Here is a 20,471-nt window from a genome sequence, read left to right as displayed (position 1 = left end):
AGCGTCGTAGGCGGACGCCAATGCTCTCATTGTGACAGTTATGAATTTAGCTACAGAACGAGGGGACTCATGACCTGTCTGCCAGTTCCCCATTGGCTGATATCACGCCTGGGGCATTTCCCAATGTCCTGCTCCCATAAAAAGGGTGTGCCGGCATCGTCCGCATGCGGAGACACCATTTTTATGGTTGCCATATTTATCGGAAATATGGCTTGCGAGATATGAACCATTTTTTACTGGAGTCGTTCTGTCTGGCTATTTCCATAGCCTTGCTAATTAGATAGCAGCTCCTACTACAGGGTGACGGCAGGGAGTCATCCTGTGTCCATTGTTCCCACACCACCTCATCTCCATATCACAGGACATGGCCATGGAGGTGTAAGTGGAACACTGAGAACAAGAAGGGAGGGGGCACTGCCAGGGAGTGATGAGGGATTATGACTGGAGTCATAATTCATCTTCATATCCCGGGATTTGCCTCACACATGCGAGTACGCAATATGCGCACAAGGCCTTAGAATGCCATAATACACACCATGTTTGGGGGCCATAAGGCACTGCATAACACATTGAAAACACCATACCAACAGTGACGTTTGAATGTGGAAACATCATGGTATTGGAGCAGTTTTTCTGTATATGGCACTGGCAAACTTCATATAATTGAGGGAAGGATGAATGGACAAATGTACCGAGACATTCTTGCTAAAAATCTGCTGCTATCTACCAGGATGATGAAAATGAAAAGAGGGTGGAAGTTTCAGCACAGCAATGATTCCATGCACATAGACAAGAAACTCTCAATTGGTTTCAAAGAAAAAAAATAATGCTGCTAGAATTGCCCAGCCAATCAACTGACCTAAATTCAATACAAAATTAACTGAAGCTCAGAGTTCATACAAAGAGCCCATGGAACCTTCAGGATGTGAAGATTGTTTGTGTGGAAGAATGGGCCAAAATCCCACCTAAGCAATGCATTTGACTAGTTTCTCCATACAGGAGGTGTCTTGAAGCTGTCATAAGCAACAAATGCTTTTGTATAAAGTATGGAATACATTTCAGTGAGCGTGTTCATTACTTTTTCCCTGTGTCATTTCTTATTATTAAACATAACTAGTGATGAGTGAGCACTGCCATGCTCGGGTGCTTGATACTAATAACGAGCAGTTGGATGCTCGAATGGGCGTGACTTGACTACCCGAGTATAATGGAAGTCAATGGGTAATGCAAGCATTTTTCCAGAAGATTTCACATAAAAATATTCAAGTTCCCTATTGACTTCCCTTATATTCGAGTACTCAGGCCAATCCGAGCATCCAACTGCTCATTACGAGTACCAAGCACCGGAGCATGGTAGTCCTCGCTCATCACTACACAGCACTAAGTTTATGGACAGATTTCTTTTCTTGTGTGCATTGGATGGGTTGTTACTGACGTTTAGTGAGAAATTCATGGCAATAGCACCTTTAGAAATACATTTACTTAGAAAATTGGTGACGTGTACATTACTTTTAATCTACTGTATGTGTTACTCTGTAAAGTCTTAATTTGTTTGTACAAGTCCCCTCTGAATTGTAAGGTGCTGTGGAATATATTGGCGCTATCGAATTAAAAATTATTATTACTTGCCCTCTCTGGGTCCAGTGCTGTTACTCTGCCTCTGCTCTGGTATTTATGTACAGGCTGCAGTGGTCACCCGAGTTTAGACGCTCTAGCTCTGAGCCCAAGATAAACCGCATAAGACACTGAGCCCAGTTATTGGCTGCAGCGCTGTTTACGTGACTTCATCTTTTCAGTCTGTACACATTCACTGGCCCAGCGGCAGAGACAAAATAGACAGGGAAAACAGATACTTTCCATGAAGAATTAGTTAAAGGTGAAAGTAGAAAATCCCTTAGGCCCCTTTCACACGTCAGTGATTCTGGGACGTTTGTGCTTTTTTTAAAACGTACCAGAATCACTGACATACGCAGACCCATTATAATCAATGGGTCTGCTCGCACATCAGTGATTTTTCACTGAACGTGTCTCCGTGCAGCGTGCACCCTTGGCCGTGATTCTTCACGGAGACATGTCAGTTTTTGTCTGGCATCACTGATGACCCACGGACCACACTATGGTGTGATCCGTGTGTGATCAGTGAAACACGTACAAGAAAATCACGGACATATTAAATATTAAAAATTTTCAACTTACCTTGCCTGCAATTCGCTCAGCAGCCTCTGCTTTCGGCAGCTCCTGCCTAGCTCATGAATATTCATGAAAGCAGGAACTGCCGACCAGGAAGTAGCTGCTGAGAGCGGTGGGCGGACGCTGCAGAGCTGGAGACTTCAGCACCATGGAGAGCAGCAGTGAAGGCAGGTGAGTAATGTCCATATGCAATCACGGGATCACGGATTGCACATGGACAACCCACGTGTGCCGTGAATCACGGAACACAGAGGGACATGTGCGTGTTTTACACGTCAGTGAAGAACGTCTGTGTTTTTCACTGACGTGTGAAACGGGCCTTAAAGTGTACTTGTCTGCCACATTTGGTAGATATCTGAAATTCAATAATCACAATCATTTTTTATTCAACTTCTACTCTTGAGGAAGACATTATATACGGTACATAGACATTATATCCTGCAGATCCATAGTTGGCAAAGTTTAGTCTAATGTTTATCGGCACTTTTATGTTACATGTGCATATAGATGGGCAGATAGGTTTACATTCTATCAAATGCTACTGTAGACTGTTTTAAGTATGACATTTAGAAAAATCTGGCAGATTTGTGATATGACCTGTCACTACCTGACTGATGTACTATACTAACAAGAAAATCATACAAATAAATAGACATCATTTATATGCTAATTTCATGGTGAACTAAAAAGTCATTTTGAAAAATGAAGAGCCATCACGAACATAGATTAATGTTTAAGACACATAAATATGAAGTATACGTGACAGTGATAGAAGGGCAATCAATGCAGATATGTCAAAACAATATGTTTCTGGGATTACAATGTTAATGTTAAAAATACAAATTGCTTTATGATTTTAAGGTTCATATCACCTTTGTGGACTATGATCTGCTGGATTGTTGAATATGGCCTAGCAAACATGATCCAAATGTGCCCAACTACCATTTGCTCCAAAAATATTTGGACAATGACCAAATCTTTTTTATTTAGACCATTGCAGAATATAAGGGGTACTTCACACACAGCGAGATCGCTACTGAGATCGCTGCTGAGTCACGTTTTTTGTGACACAGCAGTGACCTCATTAGCGATCTCGCTGTGTGTGACACTAAGCAGCGATCTGGCCCCTGCTGTGAGATCGCTGCTCGTTACACACAGCCCTGGTTCATTTTTTTTATTGTTGCTCCCCGCTGATAAGCACACATCGCTGTGTGTGACAGCGAGAGAGCAACAATCCTGAATGTGCAGGGAGCAGGAGCCGGCGTCTGACAGCCTGCGGTAAGCTGTAACCAAGGTAAACATCGGGTAACCAAGGTGGTTACCCGATATTTACCTTCGTTACCAGTGTCTGCAGCTCTCACGCTGCCAGTGCCGGCTCCCTGCACACGTAGCCGGAGGACACATCGGGTAAATAAGCAAAGGTTTGCTTATTAACCCGATGTGTGCTGTGGCTACGAGTGCAGAGAGCCAGCGCTAAGCGGTTTGCGCTGGTAACTAAGGTAAACATCGGGTAACCATACCCGATGTTTACCTTAGTTACCAGTGTCCGCAGCTTCCAGACGCCGGCTCCCTGCAAGCGCAGCGTCGCTTCCACGTCGCTGCTGGCTGGGGGCTGGTCACTGGTCGCTGGTGAGATCTGCCTGTTTGACAGCTCACCAGCGACCATGTAGTGACGCAGCAGCGATCCTGACCAGGTCAGATCGTTGGTGGGATCGCTGCTGCGTCGCTAAAGTGTGACGGTACCCTAACACTTTGAATTAAAAAACTCCTGTGTTGCTTTTGCAGTATGTTTTGGGTCATCGTTATCTGTTCTTTGAAGCGCCGTACAATCATCCTTGCTGTATTTGGTAGAATCTGAGTAGAGTGTATAGTCCTGTACACTTCAGAATTCATCCGGCTGCTTCTGTTTTCAGTCACATCATCAATAACCACTAGTCATCCAGAGCCATTAGTAGCCATGCATGCCCATGCCATCATACTGCCTCCACCATGTTTTACAGAGGACGTGTTGTCCTTTGGAACATGAGCCGTTCCAAGCCTTCGCCATCCTTTCTTCTTCTTATCATTCTGGTACAGGTTGAGATTATTTTCATCTGTCCAAAGAATGTTTTTACAGAACTGGGCTGGCTTCTTTAGATGTTTTAATCCAGTTTAATCTGGTCTTTTCATTTTTGAGGCTTATTAATGGTTTGCACCTTGTGGTGAACCCTCTGTTTTTGCTCTCATGAAGTCTTCTCTTTTTGGTAGATACTGAAACACCTACTCTCTGGAGAGTGTTCTTCACTCGGGTGGATGTTGTGAAGGGGTTTCTCTTCACTACAAAAAGCATTTTGGAATCATCCACCACTCTTGTCTTCCTTGGATGTCCAGGCCTTTTTGAGTTCCCAAGGTTACCAGTGCACTTTTTTTTAGGAATGTACCAAACTGTTGATTTGACTACTCTTAAAATTACTGCTATCTCTCTGTTAGATTTATTCTTTTTTTTGATGGTCTATTTCTCTTTGAGAGCTCCTTTGAGCGCATGTTTTGGGTTCACAGCAGCAGCTTCCAGATTTAAATTCCACATCTGGAATCAGCTCCAGACACTTTGCCTGTTTAATTCATGATGAATTAATGAGAGAATATCCTATGCAGCTCCTTAAACAGCTTATGACTGTCCAATTACATTTGGTCTCTTGAAAAAGAGGTGGCTAAATATTAAAGTGCTGTAATTCCTAATCCCGTACTCCAAATTAGGATGGGAATACCCTCAAATTAAAGCTGAGAGTCTGCACTTTAAGCCCATGTTGGTTATATGACTGCATCTTGAATATGTTTTGGTAAACAGCGAAAATGCCAAAACTTGTGTCACTGTCCAAATATTTCTGGATCTAACTGTATTTGCCTATAGAGTGGTATCAATATCCCATTGATTAAAGAAAAGGAAAGCCCCAAACAACCTATATTAACCCCTTCACCAGTACGTCATTGGTCATGTAGCGGTAATCACCGCTGGCTGCTGCAGTGAGCCAGCAGTGATCCCTGCACATATCTGCTGATTGAAAAGCAGATGTGGGGCTAACAAGTGCGGATGGATCCGCGATGCACTCACACCTGCTTGCCACTTAGATCACGCTGTTATAATGTGACAGCACAATTTAAATGGGTCGCGGCGGCAATCGTTCCCCTTCGCCATCGGAGGCCCCGTGATGTGATCGCGGGCACCTGATGGTTGCTATGGTAGCCCTGATGCTACCATGATGTACTTCCTATAACAGCCGACAGAGCGCCGACTCTCACAGGAACGCTGCATTTCTGTGCAGCTCTGATCAACAGAAATGAATAAGTGATCAGACTGCTGATCTATAAAGTCCCCTAGGGGAACTGATCAAATAAATAAAAAATGTAAAAAAAAGTTTTAAAAATATGAAAAAATTTAAAAAACCTAACAGTTCAGATCACCCCTCATTCGCTTAATTGAAAATAAAAGTTAAAAAAATAGAAAACATATTTGGTATTGCCGTGTTCAGAAATGCCCGATCTATCAAAATATTAAATCAATTAATCTGATCAGTTTACGTTTTTTGGTTGCCGCAAAACTTTTTTTAAATGCAATAACAGACGATCAAAATGTAGCATCTGCACAAAAATGGTATAATCAAAAACGTCAGCTCAAGGCGCCAAAAATAATCCATCACTGAGCCCAAGATCTCGAAAAATGAGAATGATATGGGTCTCAGAAAATGGCACCAAAAGCACAATTTTTTTTTTTGGATGATTTTTTTTAACCCCTTAGATAAAACTCAAAGTATACATGTTTGGTATCTACAAACTCGTACTGACCTGAGGCATCATACTGACATGTTAGTTTTACCATATAGTAAATACGGTGAATAAAATATCCCAAAAACAATCATGCAATTGCACATTTTTTGCAATTTCACTGCACTTGGAATTTTTTTCACATTTTCCAGTACACTATATGGTAAAACTAATGGTTTCAATCAAAAGTACAGCTCATCCTGCAAAAAATAAGCCCTCATATGGCAATATTGATGAAAAATAAAAAAAATATGGCTCTCGGAAGAAGGGGAGCAAAAAACGGAAAATCGCCCAGGGGTGAAGGGGTTCTAAACCTTGTGTTTGATAGTGACGTTAAAATGTATACCAAAAGAGCATTCTTTTAGCATATGTCTGTTTGTTTATTTAACTCTGTGAGCATGTAGGAGATTTTCCCAGTGAACATGTTGACTACCTGGATGGAGACGTGAAGTAGAATAGTTGTTAGCTGAATATCTTATGTCAATGGCCAACTTAGCTAGTCTGCAAATACTTCTGATGAACAGCATGTAGGGATTTTTATTGCATCACAGTACATGCTTTAATTACCACTATATGTGAATATCGCAATTTAGTTTTTACAACCCCTGTAACTTAATGATTTTTTGCACACAACCAGGTGCACAGATCGTATGGCTTCCATAAGTGATCACAGAGTAGCTTATGGCATTTCACTGCTGTGGGCCCTATGAGGCTTTAGTAAATGACTAATAAAATTTATGAAATGAAGCCTCTATGCCTAGACTAAAACATACTAATGACAATTATGCTCTCTCACTTTATATAATGCATTTTATGGCTTCTTAGCTCCACACAGATGCGGTTCGAGGGGAAGGACAAGCCAAGTACCTGTTGACTGGAGAAGGAGCCGGTTCTGTCTTTGTCCTTGATGATAAAACTGGCAATATCCATGTTACCAAGTCTCTTGATCGTGAAGAAAAGGAGGAGTACGTGCTGTTGGCCCAGGCTGTGGACAAACTTACCCTTCAACCACTTGAACCCCCTTCCCAGTTCATCATCAAGGTGCAGGACATTAATGACAACCCCCCTGTTTTCCTGCACCCTCCCTACAAGGCCTCTGTGCCGGAGATGTCCAACGTAGGTGAGGGGGGAACTGAGGTGTTTGTGTTTAAGCATAAGTTAGCACTTAAATACGCTGAGGTGCAAGGATTCTTCTTAGCTCTAACAGAAGTGACAATGATAAATGCATCATTATCCTATTGTGCTGACAGTTTGCAGAAGATAACTTGGATTTAATGAATGCAGAATTGAGAGCCATTTTGGGAAACAAAAGTTAATGAAAGTAATAAAAACTACTAAGAGGAACAGCAATCCTGTGCATACACTTTTATTCATAACAGATCAATGCCAGAACATTTATTACATTGTTACTCATGTACAATACAGATCATGCATGTTTTATCTACTATTTGAGGTATATAGAACACAACACATATGACATGAAGAAATATACCAGACATTGTATTTGGAAGCCTTTCATACTCCATAATGAATAACCTTCAAATATCCAGACTGTGCCCAAATGTGTTTGGGCTCCTGTATTAGAGGCCAGTGCGGTCCCATCTTATACTGAAGGGTAAATGGCTCTTTAGGTAAAAGGATAAAAGAGAGGCTCCAGCAGAATACAGTGCATCCCAACCCGAGTGACACGTGTATAGGGACAGGCTCGGGGCAGCTCTTACCTTACCATCTGGACCATACACTTTAAACACAGTTTTTCCTTTAGGCACCTTAAGGATTAATTCCTTCTCTGGTGCAGCAGCAGACTTGCTCATCTGGCAACAGTTAATCAACTTCCGGCTGGGATTTAAGCCCTCTGCTTCCTGGACTTGGTGCTGGTGATTTCTATTCAGTTAGGAGCTAGCCTGGGAGCAGAGAGGACGTGGTTGTTGCTGCTCTTGCTGTCTGCTGTGGTTTGTTGCAAATTACTTTGCACTACCTCCTGTCCTGACCCCAACGACAAATCCCCACCACGCCAACCACCCAGGGTACTGACCAGGACAAGAGAGCCCCAAACCCCTACAACAATGAACTACAGACAGCGGTAAAAATAAAAACTAATACACACTTAAAACCTACACTAGGGAATAACCAAGGAAATATGGGAAAGGCATAAACAGGACACAAAATAGTACAAAACAACTTGCAAGAAATCACAGCAGACAGCAACAGCAGCAGCAACAACAACAATAACAACCACCACCATGTCCTCTCTGCTCCCAGGCTAGCTCCTAATTGAATAGAAATAACCAGCACCAAGTCCAGGAAGCAGAGGGCTTAAATCCCGGCTGGAAGTTGATTAACTGCTGCTGCACCAGAGAAGTAATTAACCCTTAACGTGCCTAAGGGAAAAACTATATTTAAAGTGCATGGTCCAGATGGGAAGGTGAGAGCTGCCCTGAGCCTGTCCCTATACACATGACACCAAGGTTTTCTATTAACCCTGCACTTTTCCCCTGTACATCATTTATGATAAAAAGAAGCCCACAGATGTCATAAAGAGTATTTTAAATACACATCTACTACATGTCTAAGCAATGTTACCTGCATAGTATTCACCAATGTAGGTCAAAACTCTTAATGCACTATTTATAACACAAATCTATTTTCATTTCGAAACCCAGCGATTTGCAGGAGAAAAAGATTTACCAGTATTTTCCCAGAAAACCCTGATACCACTTAATAATTGCCATTAAATTTATATATTAAAATGTAAAAAAAGGTGGTAGTAAAGGAACATTTAGGGCAGCGCTGGTCAACTTGATATATTTTGAGAGTTGTAAGTGCGCCAAATCACATTTCAGCCAAGTTAAGAGGTTGTCACAATCACACACATACCTTTTTTTTTTTTATATATAAATCTGCATATGTGATGGAAAATATATTAAGTTAACTAAAAGAGCCTTAAAAGTATTTTAAAAAATGTTTAAGAAAGTCATGGTTGAGCAGAGCACACCACATACAGAGGAGCTCATACAGAGTGGGTCTTCTATTTATGGTTGGGCAGAGGACACTACATACAGAGGAGCTTATACAGAGTGGGTCTTCTATTTATGGTTGAGCAGAGGACACCTCATACAGAGGAGCCCATACAGAGTAGGTCTTCTATTTATGGTTGGGCAGAAGACACCACATACAGAGGAGCTCATGCAAAGTAGGTCTTTTATTTATGGTTGGGCAGAGCACACCACATACAGAGGAGCTCATGCAGAGTAGGTCTTTATTTATGGTTGGGCAGAGGACACCACATACAGAGGAGTTCATACAGAGTAGGTCTTCTATTTATGGTTGGGCAGAGCACACCACATACAGAGGCGCTCGTACAGAGTAGGTCTTCTATTTATGGTTGGGCAGAGCACACCACATTATAGAGGTGCTCATACAGAGTAGGTCTTCTATTTATGGTTGGGCAGAGGACACCACATACAGAGGAGTTCATACAGAGTAGGTCTTCTCTTTATGGTTGGGCAGAGCACACCACATACGGAGGAGCTCGTACAGAGTAGGTCTTCTCTTTATGGTTGGGCAGAGGACACCACATACAGAGGCGCTCGTACAGAGTAGGTCTTCTATTTATGGTTGGGCAGAGGACACCACATACAGAGGAGCTCATACAGAGTAGGTCTTCAATTTATAGTTGGGCAGAACACACCACTTACAGACAAGTTCATAATTCATGCAGAGAAGATCTTCTATTTATGGTTGGGCAGAGGACACCACATACAGAGGAGTTCATACAGAGTAGGTCTTCTCTTTATGGTTGGGCAGAGCACACCACATACGCAGGAGCTCGTACAGAGTAGGTCTTCTCTTTATGGTTGGGCAGAGGACACCACATACAGAGGCGCTCGTACAGAGTAGGTCTTCTATTTATGGTTGGGCAGAGGACACCACATACAGAGGAGCTCATACAGAGTAGGTCTTCAATTTATAGTTGGGCAGAACACACCACTTACAGACAAGTTCATAATTCATGCAGAGAAGATCTTCTATTTATGGTTGGGCAAAGCACACCACATACAAAGGGGCTCATACTTCATACAGTACATTTTCTATTTATTGGGCAGCTCATGCCACATACAGATGGGTATACAGAGTATATCTTTTATTTATGGTTGAGCAGGGGACTCCACTTACAGAAGAGTTCATGGTTGATACAGAGTGGATCTGCTATTTATGGTTGGGAAGAGGACACCACATAGAGAGGAGCTCATACAGAGTAGGTCTGCTATTTATGGTTGGGTAGAGAACACCACATACAGAGGAGCTCATACTTAATAATTATACCGAGGCAGCACCTTATAAAATTGCATTCATCTTATGTCAGGCACATGAAAGTAACCGGTGGGTTAAGACTCATCACTGATATAGTGTATTATAACAATGTACTGTTTTAAATTATCCTGAGTATTTATTAGGGAATTATTGCTCCTTGCGTTTAAGATATAAATTTAGGGTCAGCACAAGGAACATGAAAACTATGAATAGTGGCTAAAATAGTGAAAATAGAAATTGGGGTATATTGTGAATGCTAAATAAAAGCCAAAAGGGGGTTGTGAAGGGCTATTACTGGGGAGAGTCATTAATGCATGTACTATATTTCAAGTTCAAAAAAGTAAACAATTTATCTCCGATAGGAACCTCTGTGATCCAGGTGACCGCGACTGACGCTGACGACCCGACATATGGAAACAATGCCCGACTTGTATATACTGTGTTGGAGGGGCAGCCATACTTTTCTGTGGACCCTCAAACAGGTAACAATGCAGGAGTGACACAATACCAGTTTTAGTTATTATTACATAACCATTATTATTGTTATGTGAATGGTATTATTATTTTGTCTGTGATAATATGAAGAGATGGATTTTTATTATCATATTCTGTTTAATCACAAGCACAGACGTAAGCTCCACTACTATGTTGACTGACAAAAAGTAGTGTATGACTTGTGATCACTAGGATTAAGAGTGATACCTTATTCAAATCTCGTACATAAAGACTTGCAGGCAGAAGACACAGGCTACAAAGGAGGCGACAATCCTGAGGAAAAGTGTAACAACACACAATTGTCATTGGTGAATGTTACACTTCGCTCTTTTGGTTGTGGCACTTTTACATGGACTCAATGATTGCTTTACACCACCAAAATGTTATCCCACTGCATGGCTGTTTGACCACATGTACTTCCAAAACTGTAACATAATAATAATAATATTATAATAATAATGTAATATTTTATATATAATACACTCAGAGAGCCCCCTCTTTGTATTGGTAAGTGATGATGGGGGCTCAGTTATATAGCTAAGTTGGCTCCATTCTCAGCCTCTGCATCAGCCCTGATGGAGAAAGGGTTTGGCTTAGCCATTCAACCGACGCAACCTCCATCATATTGTGCAGATACAATAATTAGGGGAAAGTGGGAGGGAAAGTGGGGCTCTGAGTGTCTCAAATCCAACACAAAACAGTCACTGATCTCGGGGAGACCAGCCAGAGAAAACACTGCCGGCAGCCAGCGAAGGCGCTCAACACAGTGAAATCCTAGGTGCATTGCCCCCTGGGAGGTATGCAAGTATACATTTTTGATTTGCATCAAATCCAACACAGACCTGTAGTTGCCGGGATGGTGGGAGTGGCACTGAGATCAGATCATTGATAGATGACCATTGATAGTGGTTTCATCATTAAAATACATTGGGTTTTAATTATTTCAGTTTTAAAAAGATGAAAACTACTTTTTATTTTGCAGAACAATACCTATAGGAGAGGTAATGTATTTCATATATAGAAATTGATGCCATTTACAGGGTGCTGTTCATCCCCCAAAATGAAGTTGCTTAGTGGCAGGACAAGTTCTGTTACAGTTGAAGATATGGGTTTCAGGATACATGTTATGAACCTTAGACCCTTGTCTTTTTATAATCCAAAAAACGTACCCCACATCTCATCATTGATGTCGTAGGTAGTCGTCTACTGTGCCGCATCCTCGTTACCGCTACTCACTACACACATGGCAAAGTGCTTCTTTCTTAAAAGGTTTACAACTCTCTTTAGCCTTAAGGCCGCTTTAGACACTGCGATATCGGTACCGATATCGCTAGCGTGCTTTCCGCCCCCATCGGTTGTACGACACGGGCAAATCTCTGCCCGTGGCGCACAACATTGTGCGGACCCGTCACACTACTTACCTGCCTACCGACGTCGCTGTGACTGGCGAACTGCCTCCTTTCTAAGGGGGCGGTTCGTTCAGCGTCACAGCGACGTCACAGCAGCGTCACTGAACCCAATAGGAGCAGAGGGTCGGAGATGAGCAGGACGTAACATCCTGCCAACCTCCATTGCCGGCGGCCGCAGGTAAGGTGAGGTTCCTCGGTCCTGCGGGGTCACACATAGCGATGTGTGCTGCCGCAGGAGCGACGAACTACTTCGTACACCGATCAGCTGCGATATTTGAGAATGGACCCCCATGTCACCGATGAGCGATTTTGAACGTTTTTGCGACGATTCAAAATCGGTCATAGGTGTCACACGCAAAGACATCGCTAAAGCGACCGGATGTGCGTCACAAATTCCGTGACCCCAACGAGATCGCTCGGGCGATGTCGCAGCGTGTAAAGCCTACTTAATTGTAAACCATAGATCCAATAAATCAAGTAATGTAATCCTTCATTAAGTTATATATTAATTAGTAATGGTGGGATTAGGACATTTACTTTCTGCATATGTAGAATGGTAAAGCAGGTTATCCTTCGAACTTGAATCCACAAAGAAGTTGGACATGCTCTTGTCACCTTACTAGACTCCTATCAATGCTCTTCGAACCACTTTGTGATCACAGATTTAGTAATATGTGAATTTTTTGGTAATAAAATTTGATTTATAATGAATTACGGTACTCAGAAAGATGCATTCTTTTAGTGTAAATTATTTTTCTTTCTCTCATCAGGGGTGATACGTACTGCAATCCCAAACATGGACCGGGAGACCCAGGATGAGTTTCTGGTGGTCATACAGGCCAAGGACATGGGAGGCCATGTGGGAGGGCTTTCAGGGTCTACAACCGTTACCGTTACATTGACAGATGTCAATGACAACCCACCCAAATTCCCTCAAAGTAAGAGCAATATTATTCTGCCTTTTTACGGCCTTTAACTAATACTTATGAGGGGTTTTTACTATGTTTTTTATCTATTTTTATAATCATTTTCATAGTGTATGCTAAATATTTTGTGTCATTTACTTTGTTAATACAGTTGAATAGATATACAAAACACATTCTTTACAAAAGGTCTTTGGCCCCAGGGCACATTATTAAACAGAATCTGTCAGCAGGTTTTTGCTATGTAATCAGAGAGCAGCATGATGTGTCCCTTACTGGGCTGTGTGTTGCTATTTCAATAAAATCAGTGTTTTATCAGACGGAGATTATCACTGCACAACTTGCTGGCTCCTGCATCCTACTCAATTGCTCTGTGTAACCCCTCACCCACCACTGATTAGCAGCTTTTTGTCAATGTACAGTGTACATGGGAATCTGCCTATGAGTGATATGGATGGGGTTATACAGGGATCAGTATTCCGAGCTCTGCCAGCTCTACAGCAGATTGCATCAAAATGACATTATGCAGATCACTAAGTGACACATTGCTAGAATCAGGGTCTCTACCCCTATATTATGCTGCCCTCAAATTACATAGCTAAAACCTGCTGACAGGTTACCTTTATAGGATGGTCAGCCCCATCTTTTATGATTGGTGGGAGTAGTCTGTTTGGAAGTAAACCATCTTCACAGACTAGTTCCTGAGTTTTTGTTCATATCTCAATATGGATACACAGTCTCATTGTCCATGAATACAGCTTTCTCATGTTCTCCATTGGGCAATACAGGAGTTGGATAGCTGTCTATCAGCAGCAGTATATTATCTGCATCCCACCATAGGAATGGAATTCCATATTGGTATGAATTAGCTGACATTATGGAAGACAGATTACTTAGCTAACAACTATATGACCTGCTTTAGAAAATTAGAAGTTAATGCTAAATAATGCAGGTTATCTTCCTATTCCTATTGGTTAGTGGTTATGTTTTCCTTACGAGACTAGATAGGAAGTAGAAGATGGGACGTTGAAGGATGCATGGTATTCTATGGCCTACCAGATGGTTGGGGTTTCCCAAGGACAGCTTTGTATATTTTGTAGGACTTGTGCCTGATACTGTAGCTTAGTCCCATTTCCTAGGCCCGTGAGCTGGTAATGTGGCGCCCTGGACAAGCCAGGGGCCACAGAGCACAACACCTACACACCCCACACTCCCGGTCAGGCACACCAAAGTCAAACACAAAACCCTTGTTGCCTTCCTCCAGGGGCTGATGTCCACACCAGGGGGGTGGGCCAGGCGGTTGGCCCCGCCCACCGAGGAGTTCACAGTCCTGGAGGCGGGAAAAGTAGAGAGTTCAGTTTTGGAAGTAAAAGTGAGAGGAAGTGAAGTGGCAGTAGAGCAGACTGAAGTTGGTCCGGGTGAGTGGCCCGGACGGATCAGCAAGGTTGGCAGACGGTGGTGACCGTCTGCAGGAGCGACCGATCGGAGTTTGCCGTAAGGACCGTGGACGGGCGGTGGCCCGGCGGTACTGGACCGGTACACAAGGTGAAGTCAGCACCATCTGGCAGGGGTGTACGGACCCTGACAAGGCTAGGAGTCGCCGTAAATTTGTCAAATCCGTTAGCGAAGGGAACCTCCTGGGTTTCCCAGCAGCCAAGTCCCATGAGAAGGCAACCGTCCAACCGTGAGAGGGAAGCACCGCCAAGGCAACCGTTTCCCAGGGCCAGAGCCTGCGGGCAAAAAGGGGCTCCTCCAGCCCATATCCAAGCTGGGGAGCGGGTTACCGGTGGGGACCCATCGGAGCTAAACACTACACGGGTGAAGGGAAAGGCAGTCACCATCAACCTGCCGGGAGCAGAAACCACCGCAGCCGTCAGTGGGACCCGTCCATCCAGCCGTGTGTTTTACCGAGAACTGTGTCTTCGTCATTGGCTGAGTGAGTACCACTGTGCCGTGCGGCACAGCGCTGCCCCTGCGACCCTGCACCACACCAGGCCCCGCAACCCGCCTGTCATCCACCCCTACCCCCATCACCGGGCTCCGGGACAACCAACCCCCTACCCACGGAGGGGAGAACTAACAACAAAGCTGCTCCCTGTCATCGCTCCCGGGATCCTCGTCTAGAGCAGCGGTGGTGTCCCCCAAAATCACCACAACCGTGGGTGGCGTCACGGACAATATCAAACCCCCACCATCCAAGCCCCTACCCCTTTTCACTCACGGGTGAGGAACGCCGCTCGAGTCCCCGGGATCCGGCCCACCGCTCGAGCCACCACAGAGCAGCGGCAGCAGCAGCCGGACCCGAGCAGTGGGAGAGCGCAGCGTCCCCTCCTCCGCCCGCGACAGTAATACTGGGCATAGTTGCTACAATATCTACTAAGATGTGCTTAGTAAGCAGTGAGAGGGACATGGTGCTCGCCAGGACCATAAGAAGAGATGCTGAAGTCATAGCCCCACTGATTTGATATTGATGGCTTATCTCAGGGATAGGGTATCAAAATCCAAGCCTCTGTTTAAGCATTGTTTGGGGGAATTACTGGTCAATGGCATCCTAAATTTTATATTTTGTGATTAATAATATAGTTTTCAATGGACAGGATGAGGAATGGTAAATAATAGCATTTATATCTACTCCCTTGCCATAATGAACTGTGTACCAAATAAATGTCTATGGAAGAGAAACCTGAGTGCTGTACTTATTCCATCACAGATCTGTATCAGTTCACCGTCTTAGAGGACACTGCTCCTGGATCTGTAATTGGCAGACTGCGAGCGCATGACCCAGACATTGGGGAGAATGCAGTGATGTCTTACAGCATTTTGGACGGGGATGCCGGGGACACTTTTAGTGTGATGTCGGACTCTGCAGGACAAGATGGAATTCTCAGACTACAAAAGGTGAAATGAATTGTAAACACATGAAATTAATAAATAAAATAAAATTAAATCAAATTGCTTGTAATTGCAAATTTCATATAATGCAAAAGGGTTGCAACCACAATTCTGGGGGTATTGTTACAGCTTAACTTTGTATGCTTGGCACTGCTAGTTGTATTTCTACATTCTGGGCAAGTACCCTCCATTCTCAGCATCATTTCATGCTCTCTGTTGCTGACAACCCAGCATTGTAGGACCCATTCACAAAAACCTCTAAAACCAATACGTTTTACTACTATTAATTAAAATCCATCAATGCCAAAACCATGCAGACGATATAAAACATGGACACACTAGAATGAACAACAACAGTGTTAGTGCAAGTGAGCACACTGATAACTTAAAGGTGGGGAGCAGGGGTAGATTCGGTACAGTCTGGGTCTAAAAGAACCGAAAGAGACAGAGTCTACATTAATTGCACTGTACAACACCCTACCTAACAGAGGTGAGAACCTTAATTCTTTGGGCACCCCCCACTCAACGTTGGCTGACCCTAAACAGCCCTCCCTTCCACTAGTAGAGGCATATTTTTTTATGTGTAACCACTTTGTTAAGCACATACGGTTTGCAGTTGGTGGTAGAAGCCTCTATTAGCAGAAGGTAGGGCTGTTTAGGATCAGTCAGTGTTGAGCGGGGTGCCCAAAAAATTAAAGTACTCTCCACTGTCAGGTAGGGTGTCGTAGAGTGCATTTAATCTAGACTCGGCACTTTTTGTTTTTTTTTAGACCCAGACTGTACCCAATCTACCCCTGCTCCCCACCTCTAACACTAGAAGTCCCAGAGAGTGGTCATTTAACATTTCTACCTTTGGAACCCAGAGACGGGTCAAATGACCTAAAGGATTTTAGCTAACATCCAATAATCACCGTCTTTTGTTCTGTAATTAAGGCAATTACTGTTGCACCACAGGAGGTTGTTGTTTTCCATTGAGTTTAGCCATTTAGTTTCTAGTTAGTTCTATTCATTTTATTGTATTTGATAATATATTTGGACTACGGGTCATTTGACCCTCTTTCGGGACTTCAGGGGGGGAGCTTGAAATTTCTGGGACTTCTAGTGTTAAGGTATCAGTGTGCTCACTTGCACTAACACTGTTGTTCATTCTACTATGTCCATGTTTTATATGGTCTGCATGGTTTTGACATTCATGGATTTTAATTAATAGTGGTAAAACTTATTGGTTTTAGAAGTTTTTGTGAATAGGTCATTGAGTGATATACCTCGTTATCTTTACCTTGTGTTGGTTCATCCGAGCATTGTGCCATAATAAACAGTGTCTTTTTTTGTTTCCAGCCTCTAGATTTTGAGTCCCGCCGCTCTTTCACGTTTCGTGTTGAAGTGATGAACACTGTGATTGATCCTCAGTATATTCGTCGAGGACCATTTAAGGATATCACAACTGTGAGGGTGATTGTGGGAGACGTAAACGAGACCCCAGTTTTCTCGCAAAACCCTTATATCTTAAGCGTTTTGGAAAACCAGCCTCCAGGGACACTTGTAGGGGTAGTCCAGGCCCGTGACCCTGACTCACAGAATAGCCCCATCAGGTAACAGGCTAAAGAATCACACTGATTAGCGACCTAAACGATAGCAGGATTTATATTCTGAGCATGTAACTAAAGTTAGACATACTGTATAACTTAAAGATAGTGTGCATATACAAAGTGGCTATAAAATGACCTAAGGTGTTTGGAGCCATGTGCAGACTGACCCAGTGGACAGAATTGGCTGAAGATTGGTATGTATGCTACTCTAGGCATGGGGAAATGGAAGGCATCTTAAAAAATTTATTATACGAAAACTCCCCACCAGGTGAAAAAGTGGCGCTGTACAGTGAACGAGTGGTCCAAAAACCATGTGCCGATAATTGGAGGTGTCACAATTGTTCCAAAAACTAGCATAACTGTTCAATATGGCCGCCATCATGCATGGTGATCATTTTCATCCTATGCAAAATATGCTTGACGCTGCGTGTAACATTCAACAACTGTAGAAAAAGACATGAATCGCACATCCCAAAATCACACTTTAATCTAAAACCGCTAAGCAAAAATTATATACCTGGACATCAAGTTCTTGGTTTAACATTCTGATCAGACTATGTGAAGCCCACTGCCACGTCACGGCGAACCTCTGAGTGGGTCCCTAATCTATGCCTTGAAGGTTGTGGTGGTTTTGTGTCAGTGGAGCGGTGGGGACTGAAGCCATGGGGACTCCGCCTTGCAGCATGGTGTTGTGAGGCACCAGGTCACCTGCCCTGCTGGTGCATTGCCACCATGGTGGTGGTTGGCGCACGGTGTCGCACCTTCAAGGCATAGATTGTTGCTTGCGTGTAACATGTCTGGTGGGATGTCGCGCACTTTCAAAATGATGCAGTCTTTGAAGTCAGCCAAGGTTTCGATAATTCCCCAATAAACACGCTCTTTCAAGTGTCCCTACAACCCGAAATCACAAGGATTGACATCGGGCGACTGCGGTGGCCATGCGTTAGAGAAGGAGCAGCTCAAAATCCTGTCATAGGGAAAATGTGCACTCAGAAGGTTGTTCACATGATTTGCGATGTGAGGAGGTGCTCCATCATGCATGAAGATGGTTGTCTGAAGACACTGCCACTGTTAGAGTTGGGGAACGACCACTCTTTCCAGCATTGTCTGATATCTCGTTGCTGTCACGGAACAGGTAGGAACCCCAGTTGGCCTCATTTCTTCGTAAAAGAACGGTCTGAGGATGAATGATGAGGTGAAGCCACACCAAACCTTTGGCGAATGCAGCAGAACCCCCTCGACTGCATGCGGATTTTCGGTAGCCCATATGCGGCAGTTTTGTGTGTTCACCGTTCTATTCAGGTAAAAATGTGCTTTGTCGCACCACAGAACATTCCATGGCCAATTGCCATCCTCTTCCACTCTCGCAAGAAACATGAATGCAAACGTCATGCAGGTATTATTGTCACGAGGAAGAAGTTGTTGATGATGGCTAATTTTATACAGGTATGCCCGTAAGACCTTTTGGAGAACTTTCCACACTGTGCTGTACAGGAGCCCCAATTGCCTGGAAACACTGCATGCACTGCTGCTCCTGGCAGGGTTGGCAGTGTCAATGTCCTCCACAACCTCTCTACTTACTGGTCATCGCCCGCGTCCTGGCTGAACACTCGGTAACCCTGTTGCCTCAAAACGTGTCATTATCTGTCTCAGTGAATTGAACGTGTGTGAAGGTCTTTCAAACGATGAAAGGCTCTCAGTGCACCTGTAGTATCCCTGGCATTCTCATAAAACAACCGCACTAACAGTGCACGATCCAGCAAAGAGACAGGCATCTTGCAGACTGAGTTGCAAGGTGCGCTCACTGTACAGCGCCACTTTTTCACCTGGTGGGCAGTTTTGGTATAACTTTTTTTTAATATGTCTCCGTTTGCCCATGCCTTGAATAGCATACCTACCAATTCTTAGCCAATTCTGTCCACTGGGTCAGTCTGCACACGTCTCCAAACACCTTAGGTTATTTTATGGCTCCCTTGTATTTACTTTTAGTTTCATTCATTTAGTCTTTAGAAGAGAATGAAAGTGTTTTGTGTTTTTTATTTTAAGTGTTGTAGCTTTTTATTTTTAAAAACTTCCCTGGAGCAGCCAAAATTGGCAGTGCACACTTCCATCTTGTATTGTCTGTAGACAATGCAGCACAATGTGTGTGTTTAAAGGGGTTATCCGGCCCTGCAGTCACTCTATGTGTCACTTTATGTGACTGAAGACTTATGAATGCTCACATTACACGCACTGTGAGCTGTGAGGAATTGCCGCTTTCAGAGCCAGAAATGGTGGTCACGTGGCCGTCATTATGCAATATACATACTCTCAGCCACATTCTGATTAGAAAGTGTATTGGGCAAGGCCGCACCCCTCTAGTCGGAATGTGGCTGGTAGTATGTATATCACATCCTCAAGTCCATGTGACCACTCTTCCTGACTCTGAATTCTGGAAAATCCTTACAGCACAGTGTCTGCAATGTGAGCGCTCATAAGTCTGCAGTCACAAAGAGTGACTTCAGACTTAAAGGGAACCTGTCACCAGCTTTTTCCCTATTAAACCAAAAGTATCACCTTCTGCATCTCCTGGGCTCCTGGCCCCCCTTGCAGACCCCTAAAAGAACTTTACAAAATTTTACCATTTCCTATGCAAATGAGTTTGGCTGGCCAGATGGGCGGGCTCTAATTCGGCCCCTGTTCCCCAGGCATGATTTACATGGATGACGCCAATCCCGTCATCATCCACGCTGCTGAAGTCTTGCACAGGTGCATTTCGCTTTGCCCCTATCGCGGGGCTGAGCATCAAGTTTCCCTCTCGCGAGCACCGATGATGTAGTTGCGCAGGCGCAAGATTATGGGTGGCGCTGTGTATGACC

General features: G+C 43.7%; 1 protein-coding gene across 3 annotated transcripts in view; it reads left to right on the top strand.

Moving 5' to 3' along the window:
* Positions 1 to 20,471, top strand: part of CDH24 (cadherin 24) — a 158,048-nt gene that overhangs the window by 105,069 nt on the left and 32,508 nt on the right. For all 3 annotated transcript variants that reach the window (XM_075319361.1, XM_075319346.1, XM_075319353.1), the window contains 5 exons: positions 6,817 to 7,111; positions 10,668 to 10,787; positions 12,980 to 13,147; positions 15,843 to 16,030; positions 17,363 to 17,616. In XM_075319361.1, coding sequence (XP_075175476.1) covers positions 7,099 to 7,111; positions 10,668 to 10,787; positions 12,980 to 13,147; positions 15,843 to 16,030; positions 17,363 to 17,616 — 743 coding nt within the window. In that variant the 5' untranslated portion in view covers positions 6,817 to 7,098. The remainder of the gene's footprint in view (positions 1 to 6,816; positions 7,112 to 10,667; positions 10,788 to 12,979; positions 13,148 to 15,842; positions 16,031 to 17,362; positions 17,617 to 20,471) is intronic.

This window comes from Anomaloglossus baeobatrachus, chromosome 1 (assembly GCF_048569485.1).
Source record: "Anomaloglossus baeobatrachus isolate aAnoBae1 chromosome 1, aAnoBae1.hap1, whole genome shotgun sequence".
NCBI lineage: Eukaryota > Metazoa > Chordata > Amphibia > Anura > Aromobatidae > Anomaloglossus > Anomaloglossus baeobatrachus.
Note: the sequence above shows the minus strand (reverse complement) of the source record. Positions and strands in the feature narration are given on the sequence as shown.